Source organism: Sus scrofa, chromosome 15, assembly GCF_054392235.1.
Source record: "Sus scrofa isolate SSC_HxYL_T2T_F1_AM1 chromosome 15, Sscrofa_HxYL_maternal_Yorkshire_Landrace_v2.0, whole genome shotgun sequence".
In the NCBI taxonomy this organism is placed as follows: Eukaryota; Metazoa; Chordata; class Mammalia; order Artiodactyla; family Suidae; genus Sus; species Sus scrofa.
The window spans coordinates 143100290-143122903 of NC_139397.1; the positions used below are offsets into that span (position 1 = coordinate 143100290).

The 22614-nt window shown below is 37.6% G+C and overlaps 1 protein-coding gene across 19 annotated transcripts in view; it reads left to right on the top strand.

Annotated features, from left to right (window-relative positions):
• Positions 1-178: 178 nt before the first annotated feature.
• The window catches only part of MFF (mitochondrial fission factor), a 35189-nt gene continuing 12753 nt past the window's right edge, over positions 179-22614 (top strand). For 6 of the 19 annotated variants that reach the window (XM_084998119.1, XM_084998121.1, XM_084998122.1 and 3 more), the window contains exons 1-4: positions 179-4452; positions 10101-10321; positions 11270-11439; positions 17199-17287. In XM_084998119.1, coding sequence (XP_084854245.1) covers positions 4169-4452; positions 10101-10321; positions 11270-11439; positions 17199-17287 — 764 coding nt within the window. In that variant the 5' untranslated portion in view covers positions 179-4168. 19 annotated transcript variants of the gene reach the window in all.

Consider the following 22614-nt stretch of genomic DNA (forward strand, 5'->3'; position numbering starts at 1 on the left):
GGCCTATGCCACAGCCACAGCAATTCAGATCTGAAGCTGTGTCTGTGACCTACACCGCAGCTCATGGCAACGCCGGATCCTTAATCCACTGGGCAAGGCCAGGGATTGAACCCATGTCCTTATGGATACTAGTTGGGTTCATTATTGCTGAGCCATGATGGGAGCTCCTGGGTTTTTTTTTTTTCCTTTCTTTTGTTTTTTTAATTTTTTGATTATAGTTGATTTACAATGCTCTGTCAATTTCTGCTGTACAGTAAAGTGACCCAGTCACACGCATACTCTTTTTCTCACATTATCCTCCATCACAAGTGATTAAATATAGTTCCCTGTGCTGTACAGCACAATCTTATCTAAATGCTTATCTAAATGCTATAGTGTGCATCTACTAACCCCAAACTCCCAGTCCATCCCACTCCCTCCTCCTAGGGCTTTTTTAATCAGTATATTTAGTCCATGCTTGTTTATTTCTATTTTTCCTGTGAAATGACTAATGATATCTTTACTAATTTGCTACTGAAATATTTAAGGAGTTTTTACAAATCAATGGGAAAACAGAGATTATAGAAATTCAGGGTCATATATTTTAATAAAGTTTCCCATTTATAATGCAAATACTCCCCATTCAAGGAAAAATATTCATAAATTTCAAAGATTTGGTTAAGTTGAATGCCTTTAATATACAAAATATAAAATCTCATAGGTAAGAAACTCTCAGGCTGCGTTAAATGACAAAAAAGATATAATCAAAGGAAAAGACGAATAGCAATGCTGGGTAATAATTCCAAGATAACCAAGAAAATCATTGCTCAAATAAATATTTAGATGCATTCTCATAATTGGGTCCAAAAAAACCTAACTTGAAAACATACTAAGTTGAAAAATGTACTAATCCATCTTAATAAACTTATTTTTACGGCTGACAAGTAGAAGAATGAATGCTGTGTTTGAACACATTCTCCCTACTTATAAGCCTGTGTAGAAAGAAAAATCTTGGTCAGTCTCTAAGGGATTCTTTGCAGCTACTGACGGGGCACTTGTGGAGTGCTAAGAGTATGCAGCTCACCTCAACCTAATCCCAGCTGGGCTACTATAAGTTAAGAGACAACCAAACACAGGAAGAGAAGTAACTGGTTTTGAATGAGTGGACTCGATTTAACCATTCAGATAAATTTGACCTTCTCTAGGTTTTTGGAGGCTGTACAGTATTTCTAAATATGCGGACATTGCTCAAAACCTTTTTAGAACTATCTTTTCTTTTTTCTTTACTTTTCTGACCACATCCAAGGCATCAGGAAGTTTCCAGTCCAGGGATCCAATCTGAATCCAAGCTGCAGCGAGTCACACTACAGCTGCTGAACACCAGATCCCTCACCCACTGTACAGGGCTGGGGACTGAACCTGTGCCACCACAGAGACAACGCCGGAAACTTAACCCTCTGCATGGCAGAGGGAACTCCTGGAATTATAATTCCAATTTATCACTCAAACAAGGAAAAAGATCTCTTTACATTATACCCAACAACTACGACATGCTCAATATAATTAGCTCCATGAAGATGTGGACATGAGATGCAGACCTTGGCCTCAAACACAGAATTTATAATCTGGTGGGGAAAACAGGGCAAAAATATAGATAATGATACTATTGAACAGAATGATACTATTGACAAGTACCCTAAGAGCCAACAAATAGCGATTTAAAAGTTGGAGCCCTCAGGAAATCATAAAAGATGGGACATTTTAAGTGGACCTTTAAGGGCAGTTAGGGTTTCAAGAAGTAGAAGGTGATCAGAGAGTAGGATGGTTTTCTAGGTGGCAGAAATAGCATAGATACAGGTAAGTAGTTAGGAAAGCATGAAACAATCTCAGAGACCCATGAATGGTCAAGAATATAAGGAATATATGCATAAGTATCATACACACACGTGTGGTGAGTAAGGTGGCATAGCAGCAGGTGAGGGCCATGAACTCCAAGTTGAACTTGTACCTCATTGGTTGGTATCAGAGATCCACTGAAGACTGTGAGCTTAAGAGTAGACTGTTCCTATAAACGGGAACATGGAAGATCCAATATCTAATCTACTGCCCTTCCAGGCTATTTCAATTTCAAGTGTTTTTAAAAATTATTGTACTGCTGTATGGACTTTTGAATTTGTTTAAAAAAAAAGTAAGTTATCAATTTGTTTTTGTATTTGGGGCTTCAAATTTGGGATGTCTTTGTCACAAACTGCAAAAATAGGTTCTTTGTGGATCCAATATCTAGAATTAGAGAAAGAAAAATATTGGAAGTGGGGAGGCCAGTTAAAAGGGTAACAGCCCAGATTATGGGTAGTGATTTCCCAGTGGGAGCAGAAAAGGGAGAGAAAGTGGACAGTTGGCATAGAGGTGGGAGAATTTAAGGGGCGGGGGGCCTTGGGAGGCTGTGAAAGATGACTTCAGAATTTTGTAACTTGTAACTAGAAAAAAAAAAAATCTTGCCATCAACTGAAAAAGGAAATTCAGAACTTATCTGGATTGGGAAGAGAGAGAAGTTTTGAAGTTTGGAAGCCCTGTTGGTATCAGAGCTCCAACAGGATGCTTAGGAAGAAACGGCCAGAACTAGTGCAACAGGATGAGACAATCCTGTTGATATATTTAGATTTAAATACCACCTTTCTCCACCAAAGATTTGAGGCAACTATGGGTGCAAAGGAGTCAAGGGTGGATTGAATCATAAACAGGAATGTCTACACTAATGATGGAAGAAAAGGAAAAGCCCATCGTGAAGCTTTATCACAAAATCAAGGGAGCAGAGTTTCCAGCAAGGGAGAGAAAGTGCCTTTTTATAAAATTTGAGAATGTACTACCAGACAGTGTCAGGTGCTTTGATGTACTACATTCTTGATTAATTTAACAGAATCAAATGATGCAGGAAGATTAAGGGTGATCAATATTAAGGGAGGAAACTTTGGATTCGGTAATTGGATCACAATCTTCATTTGAACGTTATTTCAACTTCCCTGGGGAAGCACAGGAATAAAAAGCAAACTGAAAGTAATTAATAAATGGAAAGATACTACATGAGCAGGAAAACTCTCACTTCTAAAGGTTTTGGTCATAGATGGCTTATCCAGCTTGGTCTCTAAATTCCCCCAGAAGGTGAACTTGGAATGACTGATCATTCCTAAAATCAATTTATTCTTAAAGGATAAGAATAAATCGTATTGGAGTTCCCGTCGTGGCTCAGTGGTTAACGAACCCGACTAGGGACCACGAGGTTTCAAGTTCGATCCCTGGCCTCGCTCAGTGGGTTAAGGATCTGGTATTGCCGTGAGCTGTGGTGTAGGTTGCAGACACAGCTCGGATCCTGCGTTGCTGTGGCTCTGGCGTAGGCTGGCGGCTGCAGCTCCGATTCGACCCCTAGCCTGGGAACCTCCATATGCCTCGGGAGCGGCCCAAGAAATGGCAAAAAGACAAACAAACAAAAAAGAATAAATCGTATTTATTAACGTTAATAACGAAACTAAGAATTTTGTTCTTGGGCCCACTGTGAAGAAGGGGCCCAAGAATGAAAAATTCTCGGAGGACCTCCCAAATTATTTTAAAGAATGCTAACATCTCTGGAATATCTTTAGACTCTAGAGAAGTACATACTTACACGTCTTTGTTTGTCTGTTTGTTAAAATCGAAGCATACAAACTTTTCTGTGCTGGCTTCATTCTGTCCCAATATTGATGAGCAAGGTACTGATTCCCACCCCCACCGCGCCCCGCCCTCCACGAAAGTCAATAGTTAGGTGGTTATAGGCAGACAGTTCTTGGAAGCTAAATAAGGCTGCTAACTACTATGAAACCTAACTTATTTTCTGCGAATCTCACCTTGAAGTATCAATGAAGCCAGTAAGGGCAAGGATCACTGTTAAGGGAAGACAGAGTCAGAGGGCCTGAAAAGTCGTCAAAATTGGAGTTTAGTGTTTAAGAATCTCTTGCAGAACTGGCGGAATACGCAGATTCTTAGGCCTCAGACCAGTCCTCATTTTGATACAAACAATCCTGAAAACTAGTTATTTAACGAGCTACTGAAGTTTTACCTTGTAAACACGAGATTCTTAAAGATTCCGTACGCTCACAAATGTAAGCCTGAGAGAACACCTGCTACTCGCGGTTGGCACACTTTGCCCACAACAAAGATGTCGCCGGAGCGCCGTCGCACTGCCCCGCGCTCCTACGCGGGAACTTTACGTCCGCCCTTCCCTGCGTCACATGACCACGAACCTGTCTCAGCTACGGCTCCTGGAAGGGGCCAGTCCCGGACGTTCTCGCGTCTCTCCCCGCCCGCTGCGGGCCTCTCCGGCCGGTGGTTTGCCCGGGCGCCTCAGTGCGCTCGGCCAACGGCCTCTGAGAGCGCCCACCCGAGTGCCCTGGGAGCCGGCGGGCGGCGGCCCACGCCGGGGACCCTCCAGCGGGCCCAGGGGTGAGTTCTGACGTCCTCCCTACCCCGGGCCTGGGGTCCTAGCCGCCGCCAGGCCTAGCGCGGTGGCCTTGACCCTCTGGCCGATGGAGGGACTCGCTGTACCCCAGGTCGGTTCGCGGTGTCGTCCTGGGTGGAGTCCCGACCTTGAACTTTGGCCTTTCCTCCTCCTCAGGGCGTTGCCGCCCCTTCGGTGCCTGAGAAAGGCAAGGGAGAGCAGTGCGCTCTCCTGCAAACGTTTTTGGGTGTCTCGTTTTGTCTATAAATGTAGACTTTTCCGGCTAGAAAATAGTTTGGGGGTTGGGACACCCTAAGGGCGTCCTGAGAACTTAACGTGATGTTTAGCCGGTCATTTTTCCTTATTCTTCCCAGCCAAGGCCCTGGTACCTTTCAGTATGACCTTGAACCCGACGTCTGCCGTCTTTAAAAGTAGTTTTTGGTTTTCGTTTTTCCTTCGTAGAAGATAAAGTGTTGGAGATGAAAGGCTTTGTTGGAAGCGCAGGCACCCGCGGGAGGCCCCTGGTGGGGGCCGGTGTGTAAGCATCCTTGCCCGCAGGTGTGGCTGCCTGGCGGGAGATGCTCCTAGCATTTCCTCCCAGCAGAGAAGCTGGAGGAAAGCTCAGATTCCCGTACCGCCGGTCCTCCGTCTGCAGGAGTCCCCTTTCTTTGGTGGAAGAAAAACCTCCGGCTGCCATCCCACAACCTAAGAGCCAGGGGCCTACTCCAGGGAGAGAACCCTTTCAAAGGTGGTGACCTCTTAGTTACAGAAGATAAGAAAAGCTTTGGGTCTCCTGTTCTCAAGTACAGAACCAGTTGTATACAGGCCTCTCACCCCACTGAGAGACTTTAATTGAGGAATCTTAAATGTATCCTCTAGATGAAAAACGTTTCTTTCCGTGTCAGTTTCATTGCTAATACGATCCCAAAGGAGAACTCCCTAGGAACTGGACGGGGAAAGGATCAAAATGATTTAGTTGTGCTTGGCAGTCTCTTCCTATGTAATTAAATTATTTGTGGGACCCGCCCTCTTTTTGGTTTCAAGCACTTGTGAATTGGTTTTGCTATTTTTTTCCAAAAGGAAATTGTGTTGTCTATCCCTTCCTGTCTGATAGGGCTGCCTCATTTTACGATTAAAAGTTAGCTGTTCCTGTCCTCCCTTCTTGTGTTGAAACTTGTTTTCTGTGGACTGATAACCTTATTTTAAAATTTGTTGATTTGTGTTTTCTAAGTTTTCAGTGACTTTTTTTTTTTTTTTTTTTTCCTTTTTATGGCCACACCTGCGGCATGTGGAAGTTCCCAGGGTAGGGGTCGTATGGGTGCTGCAGCTGCGCACCTACACCAGAGCCGCAGCAACGTGGGATCTGAATCGAGTCGGTGACCTACACTGTAGCTCACCGCAACACCAGATCCTTAACCCACTCAGTGGGGCCAGGGATCGAACCCGCATCCTCATGGGTTTGTTACCGCTGAGCCACAAGGGAAACCCTGCAGTGACTTTTCTTTAAAAATTAAAATTAATCCCGGATTACTACACCATTATTTTCTAATATACCCATTTATTAAGTATAGTGTCTTGAAAAGAGAACTGAAACAAGGTGAGCTGTATAAAAGCCCTGAACCAGGTCCACACAATTACGTGATCAACAACCTGACATTTTTTTAGTGTTTGGGGAATTATGTAAATCTTTGCAACCACAATCAGTTTGATCCAAGTTGCTTCTGTGACTTCCTGGACTATTTCTTCGGATCCCAGTCTTCTAATGTAGAAAATGAAAAAGTCAAGCTTGAATCATTGTGTCACCAAATTGGGACACTTTCCACAAGTAGGATGTAACGAGGTAGTTTACAGTTGAGAGTTTTTATATGAGTCATGTTTTTGTTACGTGTCTTTATAAATGTACACATTAAGTCCATGGTTTAAGATAATAATACACAATTTACTTTTAAAGTATTTAAAGATTTTAAAGTTGAGTTAAAGGAAAGATTAAGTGTAACTTAGAGTACTGTACTGTTTGAATACTGAAAAAAAAAAAATTTTGGTAATTAAGTTACCAATGGTTGGGAACCCCTGGGCTTAAAAAAAAGTAGAGATATGAGATCATCTATGATTCTGAAAGGGGTTTTTGTCTTCTTAGTTGTATCACAGAGACTCATGTACTGGTTGCCTGGTAGATTCTAAGTGGCAAAACTAGAATTATTATTTTAGCTCCAAGTGGGAAATCTTTCTTTATTGTCAAAAGATATTACCAAAAATATCACAGTCTAATGAGGGACAAAAATTAGATTTTGATCTGTTTTCCTTAAGTGGAAAAGCCAGTAATTGGGGACAATATTAAATCTTGGTAGAAAAGCTCCATTTACTTTTTAAGTAGCTTAGATTGGCTACAGGAGAACTTGGCTTTTTCCAGAAGTTTTTTCAGTGTTCACCTTTGTGATCTAAATCTGTGATGCTTTACACATTCAGAGAGGCTTGTGAGAGAAGATGTTGCTATAGAATGAGAGGCTTGTGAGAGAAGATGTTGCTATAGAATGAAATGTTAAGACCCATGGATGTGCTAGTGGAAGGCTGAAATGTGATAAATGAGGTATGGATAGTGGCACATTTCAGGGAGATAGTATTGTTCTAGCAGTTTGCATCCCTTGTTTATTATTGTAAAATTTCAATGTATAATGTCCCAAGGCTCTACACCATTTGAGATATAACTTTTCAGTGTTATTTCTAACTGTAAGCTTTTACTGAGCTTCACATACATACACACGAGTATAAGAAGAGTATCTCATTTAAAATGATGCACAGGGAGTTCCCATTGTGGCTCAATGATAACGAACTTGACTAGTGTCCATCCCTGGCCTCACCCAATGGGATAAGGATCCGTCGTTGCTGTGACGTGTGGTGTAGGTCACAGATAAAGCTCAGATACTGCCTTGCTGTGGCATAGGTCAGGGATTCACCCCTTAGCCTGAGGAACTTCCCTGTGCCCTAAAAAGCAAAATAAAATAAAGTAAAATACACAGAAATTGATAAGAGAGGTTGTTTGGGGGAACTGGGGTGTTATAGGATGGGATCTGGTGGGACACTTAATTTTCTCTGTAAGTTCTCATGTACTTTGTACCATGTGCATTTATTGCTGGTTCAAATTAAATACTGAAATTAAATGCTGAATAAAAATATAGCCAATGCATTTGTTCCTGTTTAATATACATTTATATAATAACACTTAAGTATTAAGATTCTTTTAAACATATTTTCCATCAGCTACGTTTTTCTAAATTCAGATCAGAAATGATGATAGTCTTTTATTTTATTTTGCATTAACTAATGAATGGTTCTAAGGCCCTCTCTCTGGGACTAAAATTAGTGGTAAGTTTATTTATTTTTCCTTATTTATTTTATTGGTTTCTTAATGTAAGGTTGTTCATCTTTAGTGACTTAAATCATTTGGAGGATTCCCAGCAGTGAATTCCTAATGTTAATATTATCTAGTTTATTATCTCAGTTAGCTTCTGTTTTTACTCCCCAGGGACAGAAGTGGCTCTAAATCCAGCACATGCTTATTGAAGCAAGTTAAAGGATTTACTATGAAGCATAGAAGCAGATAATGCCAAATAGCAAGCAGTAGTTGGTACACATTTGTGAGTAAACATTTTCTCTTTGGGCTCTATTTTCTTAGTCTTTAAACTATCTGCATGCCAAATACTTAAAATTCACACATTTTGGTAAAGAATAAAAGATGCAAGTTGACAGTCATAATTAACCAGCTGTCAGGGCTTAGCACCTTAAGTTACCTCTAAGAACTCTCCAAAGCATGTCAGTGAGGTGGAGTTTACCTCTCTGACATGGAGTGTAAGAAACAGACCAGCTGTGGCTTTTATTGACCTTGATTTATATATATCTTTTTCTGAAAATTTGGTGTAGTTTGGTTTTCAAAGCTATTTCCTTTTAAAGAAACCAACACTTCTACATCAAATTTTAGGCATTCACTTCAAGTACATTTACTTCTGCCCTTTACATTATCTTCATGATTTCTTCATTTGTACTTGGTCTAAAGAAGAAAAGGATTTTTTGAGAGTCCCCGTCATGGCTTAGTGGTTAAGGAACCCGACTAGCATCCCCAAGGACGTGGGTTCGATCCCTGGCCTCACTCAGTGGGTTAAGGATCTGGCGTTGCTGTGGCTGTGGTGTAGGGCGGTAGCTACAGTTCCAATTTGACCCCTAGCCTGGGAACCTCCACATGCCACCGGTGCAGCCCTAAAAAAAAAAAAGAAGAATATAATGATTAGAGGGGTTTTATTATAAAATGTTTTTGTCTGATTGGACTTTACGTTTGTGTATACATTTGATTAGCTTTTCATTATCCTCTTTGCAAAAATTGTAAAACAGTGACTCTGCTTAAAATAGCCTTTATATTTTTGAAACATAGAGTTACTCTTATTAGGAGGAATTTGAAAATTGGTTTTGGTTGAAATCCAGAAATAATTTAAGTTGATGCTTTTATTCATAGTTTTCATGTGAAATGAACTGTTGAAATACTGATTTTTATTCTTTCTTTTTTTCAGCTGGAAAAGCAGTGTCCGTGTTGTTATGTACACCTCCAAAAAATTTCAGATCTGTAGGGGAATTGTTGTGTAAAATAAACTGAACTACAGGGTAGCAGTGTTTTGGTAGCTATTATAGACGTGTATTTACTGTATTAAAAATGAGTAAAAGAACAAGCAATGACACACCACTAGGAAGGTCAGTGACATTTTATTCAGTTGAGCTGGTATTATAGGCTTGAGACATAGTGGCTTTAAAGCTGATTGCCATTGGCTAATCATGTTCTTTTACACTTTTATCAGCATTTTGTGTTTGGGGGCAACTTCCTTTTTACTGCATTTCCCTGGGGCATGGGTCCTTCTTTAATTTAGAAGGTTACTCAGTGCATTTGTACTGTCTTTCTCCATGAAGGGATGTCATTTTTAAAAAAATACCAGTATATATGATATTAAGTACAAATTAATAATGTGAAACTTTCGATCCCCCAAAATGAATGCATACATTAAGGATATATTAATACATATTCTCTATTGGATATTTGTTTCATCTCAGTCATCAGATATACATTAAGGGAGGTTTTGATTTGTATTTTGTGAAATTTAGGGGTTGCATCTCTTTTTTTGGTAAATTTAGAATTAGCATTATTTATCTTATGAATCTGGTTTTTATCATTAAAAGATTTTTTTTCATGCATGACAGCAATTTCTAATTTCTGATTTTTATAAAGTCCTAGCAGCTTCCCTTCAAATAATTGATTAGGAAATTTCCATTTAAGTTTCATTTTAGACATTTTTTTTGTTCTAAGCAGCATGCATGTCTACTTATGCAAAGAGGAAGAGAGTGTATATATGTGCACGTTTGTGTCGTGGTTATATAATAATTTTAAGTATTTGCTCCTAAGCAATGTCCTCAAGGTGGAGTTTCAGCTAAGTGCGAAGCCATTATATTGAGGAAAACATTTTCTTCAGCCTTGCTTTTCCTTTGCGTTCAGTCCTTACAAATAAGAAATCTCCTTTTGCTCTTCCTATAAGATACTGTCTTCTAACTTTCACTCCATGGAGAAGACTGACATTTTAACACTCAGTCACCTCTGTCTTTAAATTTTTGCCTGCAGAGTGAGTGGGGCAGCGTTTCCTTCTCCCACTGCTGCAGAGATGGCGGAAATTAGTCGAATTCAGTATGAAATGGAATACACTGAAGGTATTAGTCAGCGAATGAGGGTCCCGGAGAAATTAAAGGTAGCACCACCAAATGCTGACATGGAACAAGGATTCCAAGAAGGAGTTTCAAATGCTAGTGTGATCATGCAGGTTCCAGAGAGAATTGTCGTAGCAGGTATGTCATATTTGTTTGTACAGTTACCTGATACATCTTTAGTTTATATATATTTTATGAAAACTTTATAGTTTTTCCAAATATTATTTAGAATAGCAGTTGGAAAGTGCAGCTTTATATTTTCTTCAAAAATTTTCTTCATTATAATAGTCTGAAATTTCAAACAGTATTTTTTAATAATTCAACTAATTATTGAGGTATAATTTATACACATTGTGTGTCATTTTTAAGTGCGCAGCCTGATGAGTTTTGACAGTTCCTTTATAACCTCTACCACAGTCCAGATATAGAACATTTTCAATTACCCCCCCCAAAAGGTTTCCTTGTGCCCCATCTCATTCAGTTCCTACCCCTCAATTCCAGGCAACCATAATCTCCTTTCTATAACCAGAAACCAAAATTGTCTTTCCTAGAGTTCATATGAATGAAATGATAGAATATGTATTCTTGGGTCTGCCTTCTTTTTGTTTAGTGTTAGGTTTTTGAGATTCTTCCATATTGTTGCTTATATCAGTTCATTATTTCTAATATTCCACTGTGTGGACACACGACAGTTTGTTTCTACATTCACCTATTTATGGACATTTGAGTTGTTTCCTTTTTGGTGCTGTTAGGAATAAAGCTGCTGTTGATTTTCTCATGTCTTTGTAAAGATGTGTTTCCATATCGCTTAGGAGTGGAATTGCTATATCATTAAAAGTTATGATGTTTAACTTTATGGAAAGCTGTCAGACTATTTTAGAAGTTGGTTGTCCCCTGTTATGGTCCATCAGTGACATGTAAGAGTTTGTTGCTCCACATCCCTGCCAATACTTGGTATTGTTAGCCTTTTTAATTTTAGCGAATTATTCCTAATGGGTTTATAGTGGCAAATACATTTTACTAAAACCAGTATCTTATAAAAACCTCCCTTCTTTCCTTTTTATTTTTTTTTTTTTTTACTCCCAGGAAATAATGAAGACATTCCATTTTCAAGACCAGCAGATCTTGACCTTATACAGTCAACTCCCTTTAAACCTTTGGCACTAAAAACACCACCTCGTGTGCTTACGCTAAGTGAAAGACCACTAGATTTTCTGGATTTAGAAAGACCTCCTCCAACCCCTCAAAATGAAGAAGTAAGTACTAGAGTTTCAACATCAACTGAATTTGAAATAACAGACAAGAGCAAAAGGTAAAGAGGAGTTAGGAGGCTATCAGTCATATCATTAGCAATGTGTGATGAAATCCCTCAGCATGGACCATTGGTCATGATAAATTCTGTTGTATAGATAACCCAAATAAGATACTTTGCTGTTGGTTTTTTTTGTTTTTTAGTTTAAATGTTATAGTTCAGGAAAATGACAGTTTTGTGGAAATCATTAACGTTAATGAAATCTTAAAGGAAGAGCTTTTAATGCTTTAAGCAATACGGAAAAATTTGGGAAGTTTAGTATGGGAAAAAAAATTAATGCTTCACTTTATTATAAAAGCAGTCTGGCAAACAGCAAAAGAAAGGTCTTTTTTTCCCCTTTGACACTACTCATTCTCCTGGCTTACTAAAAAGTTTCTACTGAAACTATTACATTGTGTAACATTAGTAGCTTTAATAGCCCTCTTGACCTAAATATGGCAGTATATGGCCTAATAAAGTGTTCGGAACAAAGTTCAGATCTTACCTTTGTTATCAGTTCAGGGCTAGTCTTGTAAAACTTTTCTTTGATCTTTATAGTTGCAGCTTTTTCATTATAATTTCTGAATTCTTGTGTTGTCAATGATGCTAGTATAAGACAATGTGCAAAGATACTTTTCTATTGATAATGGAACCTGGCTTGTTCTTTCATTTTCCGTGTAGTCCTTTGCTAAGAGGGCGAATCACCCGTATAACCTAGGGGAGTGTAGTTTTCTGGGGGAATACTAGTATGGCCTTTTCTTAGGTTTGAAATTTCTGCTGAGATGACTGAGATACTTACATGGTGAAAAGTACTAAATTTGAGTGTTCACATGATAAAAAGGCACTGAGGTACTTGCAGAGTTGTATTTATTTAATGGAATTTTTGGAGCTTTTTGTAAGACTGCAATGAAACATGGTTCCTTCATGGTGGTCTGAGTGAGGGGAAGACAGTTTCAGCTGTGAATAATATTGTCTTGGAGTGAGGATTCTTCCAGGAAAGAAACCCTCCCTTTGACATTCTTTAGGTTTTGTTTGTCTTCTGATTTTTATCATTTTTTATTATCTACTATTATAGGCACTTAGTGTGAATACCTACTTGATGTGAGGAACCAACTGATAACAAGCGTAGTACTTTCTTGAGTGATTACTCCAAGAATGAGTAATGGAAATTTTTTTAGTGGGATTTCCCTCAGTAGACCTATGTTTTAAGCCTATGTGGGGTTTACTAATTGTGATATTTAGTCAAATGTGATAAGTATTCAAAGTGTGTAGCATTGCTGTGAAAAACTGAGGCTGAGAATTAGCCTAATTTTGAAGGCTCACTTTGTTACTTAACTGATCACATAACTTTGGGCAAGTTATTTTGCAATTCCAAGGCTCTTCTCTAAAAAAAGATAAGAACAATGTCAAGTGCGTAAGATTATTGTGAGAGTTAAATGTGATATGTGTAGTATGTTTAGCCCATTTTCTAATTGGTGTTAAATGCTTAGTAGGTACAAATATCGTTATTCAGAAAGTTATCCTCTGGCAGAAGATGTGGAAGCAACCTAAGGTGCCCATCAGCAGACGAGTAGATAAGGGAAGATGTGACATAAACACACATATATAGACATACACAGTGGAATACTACTCAGCCATAAAAAAGAATGAAATTTTGCCATTTGCAATGACATGGATGGATTTGGAGGGTATTGATGTTAAGTCGAATAAATCAGAGAAAGACAAATGCTGTAAGATATCACTTATATGGGGAGTCTAAAAAATACAACCAACTAGTGACTATAACAAGAAAGAAACAGACTCAGATATAGAAAACAAGTTAGTAGTTATAAGTGGGGAGGAGCAAGCTAAGCATAGGGGATTAAGAGGTACAAACTAGTATGTATAAAATAAGCTGCAAGGATATATGATATGACACAAGGACTGTAGCCAATATGTTAAAATTATAAATGAGTATACCCTTTAAAAATTGTGAATCACTGTATTGTACACCTTTAGTTTATATAATAGTGTACATCAACTGTACTTCCATTAAAAAAAAAAATCCTATGACAGTAGCTAACTCCTGTTATGCAAGAGGAATTTCTGAGATTAGTACTAGCTGCCTATTAAAAGGAAAGCAAACATGATGATCTGTGCTTTAAATCAAAGGTGAGTCAGGGTGTCCTCAAGAGGCAATCAACTAATCAACAGAGGAGGCAAGAGAAGGGGCCAGAGTTCTACTAGCTTCTAGAAAATGGATTGGACTGAAAGGGTATTAAGGTCCTGGGGGTTGATAACACTGATGATTCATTCAGATGCTGCTCAGACTCTATCAAGTGATATCCGCTAAATCATTTATGCTGTAGTAATCATTTTGCGGCATATGCAGAGGTTTCTCAACCTCAGCAGAGGACTTTTCGAACTGGGTAATTGTTGTGGTGAGGGCTGTCTTTTTTAGCGTGAAATATTTAACAGCATTCATGAGGTTTATCTACACTTACATGAAATATTCAGAGTAGGCACATCCACAGAGACAGCAGATGAGTAGTTGCCAGGGGATTGGAGAAGAGGGTAATTGGGAGTGGCTGCTTAATCATGGGGTTTCCTTTTGGGGAGATAAAAATGTTCTGAAACTGGATAGTGGTGGTGCTGGTTGCACAACATTATGAATGTACTAAATACCACTGAATTGTGTGTGTACTTTAAAATGGTTTAAAATGGTGAATTTTATGTTTATCACAATAAAAGGAAAAAAAAGATAATCTGCATACATTGCCAGATGCCCCCTGGAGGGCAAAAAATCACCCCCAGATGAGAATCACTGGTCTGTGGCAAGAAAGGAGAATACCTGAAGGTGACTTACAAGGAAGGCTATACATTTTTGTCTAAAAGCCTGACTGATGCAAGGAATAAATTTGCAAAAAAAAAACAAAAACAAAAAAAACTGTACCTGAAATCTTAACTGGCTCGAAGAATCCAAGTGAACCTATAGAGAGCTTAAAACATGAAGCAGATAATCCCCCTAGCTCAGAAAGGGTTTATGAAAGCTGGAGGCAGAGAAGAAATTGAACCTTTCAATATGCCTAATCTCTACTAATATTTGGAGAGCACCTCTAGGACAAAGGCCATTGTTTAGTGATTCTTACCTATAGAGAACTGATAAAGCAAATGCACAGTAAACCATCTGATCTGGGCAAGAACAGCAAAATATTCAAATCATGACAGCTCTCAGTGTTCTTAAAATAGATTAGGCAATGTGAATGAGGAGGAAGAGGCCGCAACACTGACACCGCCTTCCTCCTCTCAAAAAGTGGTCCAAGTGGGAACCAGTGAGAGAAAATCTTCCAGAGAACAAAAAGGAAATACAGTAAAGAAAAAGAGGTGGCAAAGAAGGAGACTCGACACAGCCTTGAAGCAATGTGTGATGCAGTCAAAGATTTGGACTTCATCAGTGTATCCTATCACTCAGCCATCAGTTGTCTTTGAAAAGATCAACTACAATAAATGGCCAAGAGCTTTGTAAGAAGGCCATTGAAGTGGAAAGAGAAATTGGATTATAGGCGGGTAATAAGAGCTTCAAAGCAGAGGACGGAAAGCCATCCATTTTTCCAATAAATTTGAAAGAGCACCGAAACCCAAATGTACCCAAGACTTGGGAACATTGGGAAGGAGCAGATCAGTTGGTCTGCATAAACCCTGGCCGGGTTTTGGAAGAGGAGCACAAAGGCAATGACTGTCTTCAGAAAAGGAAATACGCCCAGGCCATGCAAGCTTTTACACAGAGGCATCCACAGGATACCAAATCCTGCAGCAACCATGTACAAAGTATCCAGCTTAAGGACTAGGAAAAATTTATCCAGCTAGACCTTAAACTGCTTTAGGGAGGATACTTGCCCTTGAAACTTTCCTGAAAGGTAGCACAAAGGCTATGGGTATCCAACGGAAGGCTCTAGACATGTAATCCAGCTGTAAGGAAGTAGCAGGTGGTCATGGGTGCCATGTGATGGTTAGGCCAGTTGCACCTACCTACACATGGCCTTCCCATGTGGCTACTTGGGCCTCCTCACATCATGATGCCATTGTTCCAAATATGAGCAGCCCCCTCTGGAGAGGGGGGAAAAGGCCAAAGCCTTATTGTTGTTTATGGTCTAACATTAGAAGTCACATTGTTTCTTCTCTGCAGCAGTCACTAGCCCACCCAGTTTCAAGGAAAGGGAACACAGATTCCATCCCTTAATGGAAAGAGGTCAATGATAACATTTGTAAGAAACACATTTGAGATGGAAAATAGTATTTATTTTTTTTAATTTTAAATTAAAATGTGATTGATTTACGATGTTGTATCAATTTTTGCTATACAGCAAAGTGACCCAGTCTTACGTATATAAACATTCTTTTTCTCATATTATCTTCCGTCATGCTGTATCACAAGAAATTGGACATAGTTTCTGTGCAGGACCTTCTTATGTATCCATTCTAAATGTAGTAGTTTGCATCTGCTAACCCCCCCAAACTCCCAGTCCATGCCACTCTCCCTTGGCAACCACAAGTCTGTTGTACATGTCTGGAGGCTGTTTCTGTTCTGTAGATAGGGTCATTTGTGCCACATTGTAGATGCCACGTATAAATGTATGGTATTTGTCTTTTTTCTTTCTGATTTATTTCACTTAGCATGAGAATCTCTAGCTGTATCCATGTTGCTAGAAATGGCACTCCATTCTTTTTTTGGCTGAGTAGTAATCCATTGTTGTCCAGGTCAACAGATGAATGGATTCAGAAGATACGGTTATTAGGTTGTTCCCATTCTTGGCTATTGTGAGTAGTGCTGGTATGAATTTAGGGATGCATGTATCTTTTTGAATCAAAGTTTTATCCTGGTGTCTGCCCAGGAGTTGTTTTGCTGGATCACATGGAAGTTCTATATTTAGTTTTCTGAGGAGCCTCCGTATTGTTTTCCATAGTGGTTGTGCCAATTTACATTCCCACCAACAATATAGGAGGGTTTCCTTTTCTCCATTCCCTCCCCATCATTTGTTAGTAATAGACTTATTAATGATGACCATTCTGACCAGTGTGAGGTGGTACCTCATTGTAGTTTAGATTTGCATTTCTCTAATAATTAGTGATGAGCATTTTTTCATATGCTTGACGGCCAATCCATATGTCCTCTTTGGAGAAATGTCTATTTAGTCTTCTGCCCATTTTTTAATTAGGTTGTTTTGGGGTTTTTTGGTTATTGATTGTAGCTATTTCTAAAATGCCAAAACCTTTAAGCTAGTGAGAATTTTTCAGTCTAATTTTCAAATATCCAGCCAAAGCTGATTTTGGTTTAACTCCAGAAGCCAGGAACACTTATTTGTAATACAAATACATCCCATTTCCTATAGTATTTTTAATCTTTAAAAGCTGTCGTAAATTGTTCTTAGATAATATAAGTATATTGTGTAAATTATAAATAAAAACACTAATAATTGTAGCAAGTAAGATTGATACCTAAGAAGAAATTAGAAGTAACGTTTTTCATAAAGAAGATAAGCATTCCTAAGTTTATCTGCAGTAAAATAATTATCGTAGGTTTTTTTTTAACATAATCTACGTATAATACACATTTCTGGTTGCAATTCTTGCTTATGTTCTTGTAAATTTTGTGAGTAGCCTTGGATTAAGGTTCTTTTGATGCTAAGCAGCTACTAGGCTGTTAAGAATATTTTCTATTTCTTTCCGTTTCTTTGTGCCAAACAGATCCGTTCCGTTGGCAGGCTAAAAAGAGAGCGCTCTATGAGTGAAAATGCTGTTCGCCAGAACGGACAGCTAGTCAGAACTGACTCCATGTGAGTAGAAGCATTAAGCATTATATCTCCTTCATAAGTTCTCTCCATATACTCCCTGTGCCATCCTTTTCTAAATAATGTACTTATTTTTTAAAACTCAGATATTAAAAAAAAAAGCAAGTGTGTTTTATGTCTAAGAACCTGGAGAAAAAAAATAAATTTACTTCTGCTAGTGTTTGAAATCTCTTATACATTTATGTCAATTTTATAGTTTCACAACTCATTATAGCTTTAATATCTCATCATTTTGTTAGTTTTGAGAAATTTTTAGTATTTTCTTCTTCTTATGTATATAATAGTCTTCTATAAATGTGGTATTTAGGGAATCTCCTATAAAGTATACTTAAGAAAAATTGTGCAGCCTTCAAAAATGTTTATCTAACATGTAGTTTGGGGAAAAAAAAGTTAAAAGAAAACACCTTATTAAGGAAGCATCTTTATTTTCAAGTTACTCAATTTGTCCTAAGATTGTCAAAGGACTACCTTTGCAGCTCTGCTTCTAAGGAGCCATAGTAAACAATGTATTATAAGCAATAATTTACTTTCTAAGACCAATGACTCTCCGCCTACTGAGTCATTGAATTCATAGATCCCTTTCATTTTCCAAAAATTTAAGTACATTGTTTAAAGGACTATTTTGTAAACCTTTCCCATTTGGTTCTATCATCTTAAAGCTACCCCACTGTAAGATGTTTTAACTTGGGCAAGCGCTTTTTGTTGTTTTTTGTTGTTTTATTAAAATTAATGGTCATTGAAAAATAAAGTACCCCTTTAAAAACTGGTCAGAATTTTAAGTCTTGCAGCCATTGGTAATTTAGATTGTGTAAATTAATATTTCTTCTTCATTAAATTTCATTCTGTTTTCATGAGCTCATTCATCATGAACCATGTTTGATGTCAAGCATCTTGTTAGCTTCTCTAGGAAGCTTCTCTAGAGCATCAGGAGATGATTTGTCTGGCAGAGCTTTCAAATCTAGATAAAAGCAAAACATTTCAATGTGTGTACAAAATAACTAGAGCACAGTACAATTATACCATTTCTATTAAAGTGTATCAAGTTCTAATTTCAGCTTGTCTAAAGAGTAGTTTCAACTTGTCTAAAGAGGATGCACAAAGGACTGATGTGTGTTGGATCTCTCTATTTTTGTGTTAGGTGCAAAGGAGAGCTGTAACTGTTCTTATTTCTTGGGGAATCTAAATAATCCTAAAGCAGTTAGTGTTATTCTGTAGTTAGATAGGAAGATAGTAAGTTTAAAAGAGTCTATGTCTCCTTCGGGGAAAGCTTATCTAAAAAGTTCAACCATTATTCATATGAAATTTTTATGATAATTGTATGTTTCCCTGAAGGTACATGGCAGAAAATGTCAGCTGGCCCATGGGATCCATTTTTCTAGCATATATTCGAATATATTGCACAAATGGTGAAAAGATTACTTAATTCATGGTGAAGGTAGCTTCTTGATGTTTAGTATCCTTGGAAAGATTAAACATGCACTGAAAGGTTTTTGATATTTTCTATTTGTAATATTTTTTAAGGCAGTAAAACTTGCTAGTAAATTTTCCTATTATATAAAGATATGGCTGGTTATTTAGATCTGTAATTACTTTGAATATTCCATTAGTGAAATAAAAACAGGACTATTGTACTGTAGCATCACTTTTGAGTTTATTTCCTCACAAAGTATTTATTTATTTATTTTGAGTTTTCAGGGTTGCACCTGCGGCATTTGGATGTTCCCAGGCTAGGGGTCGAATCAGAACTACAATTGCTGGCCTGCGCCACAGCCACAGCAATGCAGGATCACGGCAATGCCAGATCCTTAACCCACTGAGCAAGGCCAGGGATCCAACCCGCATCCTCATGGAAACTAATCTGGTTCATTACCACTAAGCCACAGTGGGAACTCCTCACAAAGTATTTATTATTAATAGCCAAGTTTAGTTGAAGGTAAAGGAAATAGCTCTGTTACGTATAAACACCAGCCTAGTGAGGTATGATTTAGGGTAAGCGATTTGCTCATAGATACTTTTGCAGTTACCAATAGTTTAAGTTCCTCATGACAGAAAGGATTAACAATATTTGAATTCTTTCTTCTATAAGTTGTCTCAGTAGCATTTTCTAGATGTTTAATAGAACAGAATTTCATGTTTTAATTTTTGGTAGTAAAAATAACATGAGTAATTAACTATACATTTTCACACAATGAAATGCTTCTATTACTTAACCATACTTTTTGTTTTGGTAGTTATGTATCTTAGCATGTCACGGTAAGATACTTAACCATCTTTTTGTTCATAATATAACCTCGCCTTTTCTTCTCCTACCATTATTAATTTTATAACTTAGGATTGTCTTCATCTCTAAGATTCTATGTTTAATTAACTAAATTTTTTGTATAATGAGCAAATTATTATTTAATGTTAGTAATGTGGTAGGGAAGAAACTATTAGTACAATACAATTATATTTTACCTCCACCAAAGTGATTGACTCTTCCTATCTTTACCTACTTCCTATCATCACTTACTTCTCTTTGTAATGTGAGATTAATTATGTATCATTGTGCATGAACCTTTGCCTGCTTCCACTTTATTTTATTCCTTGGCTCTAAGACTAGGAGTCCATATGGGTATAAGAGCAGGAACAATGGCCTTTGTTTTCTTACTCTCAAGAGACAGTAGGATTGATTATTATCAGCTATTGACACAAAAATGGTTAACCAGTAAAATCATATTTAGCTTTTTTCTTTGTGTTTTAAAAGTTGAATATGTAAAGAAGCATAATTATTATTTAAGGTGGCACAGATCAGATTCTGCCCCAAGAAATAAAATTGCAAGGTTCCAGGCAGCGCTTTCTGCACCGGAGTACACGTAAGATTTTATCTGCTCTGCCTTTCACAAGTAGGTGTTGTTTTAATTTTGCAGGCTTATGTTGTACTAATATTTCACCAGGTAATTGGCATGTAATGCCCTAATTCTCTTACTGTTTGGCTTTTCACTACCTCTGTTTCAGGATTTCTCAAGCTGTCATCATACACTTTGTTTAAAAAACTAGACACCAAGGAAGTTAATTTATAATTTTGGTATAATGGTAAAAGTAAAATGGAATAATTTATACTAAGCCTCCTTTTCCATTTTGCTTATTTTGTTTTGGTTGACATATTAGTCCTCTGTAGGGTCAATTGAACCAGATTCAGTAATCCCAATCTTTTTCAAAATTTTGGCATACTATCTTTTCTTGTTTATTTTGACCCAGAAGGAGAAAGGAGTCTAAGTGTAGTTTGACATTAGGGTGTTTTTTTTTAATTCCATAAATTAAAATTGTGCTTAGGAAGAATATCTTGAGATCATTAAACCCACTCTTGGAGTTCCCGTCATGGCTCGGCAGAAACAAATATGGCGAGTATCCATGAGGACGCAGGTTTAATCCCTGGCCTCACTCAGTGGATTAAGGATCCAGCATTGCCGTGAGCTGTGGTGTAGGTTGCAGACGCGGCTTGGATGCCTCATTGCTGTAGCTGTGGCGAAGGCCAGTGGCTACAGCTCCTATTCAACTAGCCTGGGAACCTCCATATGCCATGAGTGTGGCCCTAAAAAGCAAAAAACAAACAAACAAACAAAAAAAGCCTAAAAAAAGCCCTGCTCTTTCTGTAAGTGTGATAAACAAGATGTAGGCGTGACTGACCTCTCCAAGGGAGGCAAGGACCCTTAGTCAACAGCTGGTGTAGTTCTTAAGCAGCAGAAGCCACTCTGACAACCAATGATTTTTCTCTTACTCACATTCTCTTTTTATGCTCCTAAGAATTAGTGAATTACCTTAGTGGCAACGAATTAAATATTTCTATTTAAAATGTCACAAGAAACGGTACAAAATTTGTGTTTCAGTGAAAATAATTTCTCCCCATTTTTTACTGTGTTTTTGGAAGAGGCTGAAACCTCACCAGAGATCACCCTCACAGTTTGAGAAACACTATTCCTGTGAAAACCCACGGGGAAAGAGGTGTTTGACTTTGGACTTAGCTTATTAGAGTAACATAGTTATGCGAAATAAATTTTCATTTAAATTTGAGTTCTCACATTGGCTAGTGTTGTTTATTCTCATTAAGGAAGACTTGATGTAAGCATGAGAGGGAGCTATTACTAATGAAATGGTAATATGGCAAACCTAAATGCTTTCTTCAAAATTTCCTAATGTTTTATAAAAGAAAAAGATACAATTGAGACTTTGCTGTTTTATGGCATTACTAGAATCAATTTCTCATCAACATGCATTCTTAATGAATTGCTAATAATATAGCATTTGCTTAAATAATCTTCATGCCTTTGTAGTATGGTTTTTTTTTATTTTTCACAATACTTTGCATGTAAAAACAAGACAAAACCAAGAAAGTCACTCCACTGTGGTTGGATGGATAGATAAGTGGACAGAGATGAAACTCAACTCAAAGAGCACTGTTTGCTGCCACAGTTGATGCCAGTGCTAGGCATCCCAGCTAGCGCCAGACTAAGTGCTCTTCGCTTTTGTTCTTAAATTTATTCATTTGCAAAACTGCTTAAAGCTTTGAAACAGAGAATTGCTTGAGAAAGAAGGGTATTTCTTCCAATTAGGATAGCTATGGTCATCTTATGACTTCATCACTCATTTAGGACTAAATATTAACAATCAAGGGCATTTAATCTGTATGTATACAGCACAAAGGGGTCGTCAGTGTATAAAATACTTAATCTTATACAAAACCTTGTCTGTTTTTGCTGTTTATGAAAGAAACAACCTGAATCCTAAATTATGTTTTCGATGTTAGTCTTTGATGAAATATTTTTACTAGTATCGATGAAGACAATTTTAACTTTTATCTTTCTACATAAATATTTTTCTTCTTAAAGTATAACTGAGGACCATGTAGGTTTTTTCTGTTTATTACCTATTTCAGTTTTAATGATCATAGGGTAGTAGAACTGGAAGTGGTCTTAAAGACTCTTTAAAACTCAGCCTTCTGTGCATTCCATCTCAAGAATTCTTTGCAGTTAATCTGAAAATAATTTATGCTTGACAACCTAATTTCCTGTGTATGGACAGGAAATACTTTTACTTGTAAAACTTATTGTTTATTTCTGACAAAATGAGTTGTATCAGAGGAAGCCTTCTTTCCTTTTAAATTTTAATGGGCAAAAATCCATCAAACTTTTTTCATGGATTTTGATTCAGTTTGTTGATATTGTTGCCCTAAGATAATAATTCTAAATGTTGAATTATAGACTTTAATATGTATACAGCTAATTTCTTTACTGATCATTATAGATTTTAATATGTATATAGCTAATTTATTT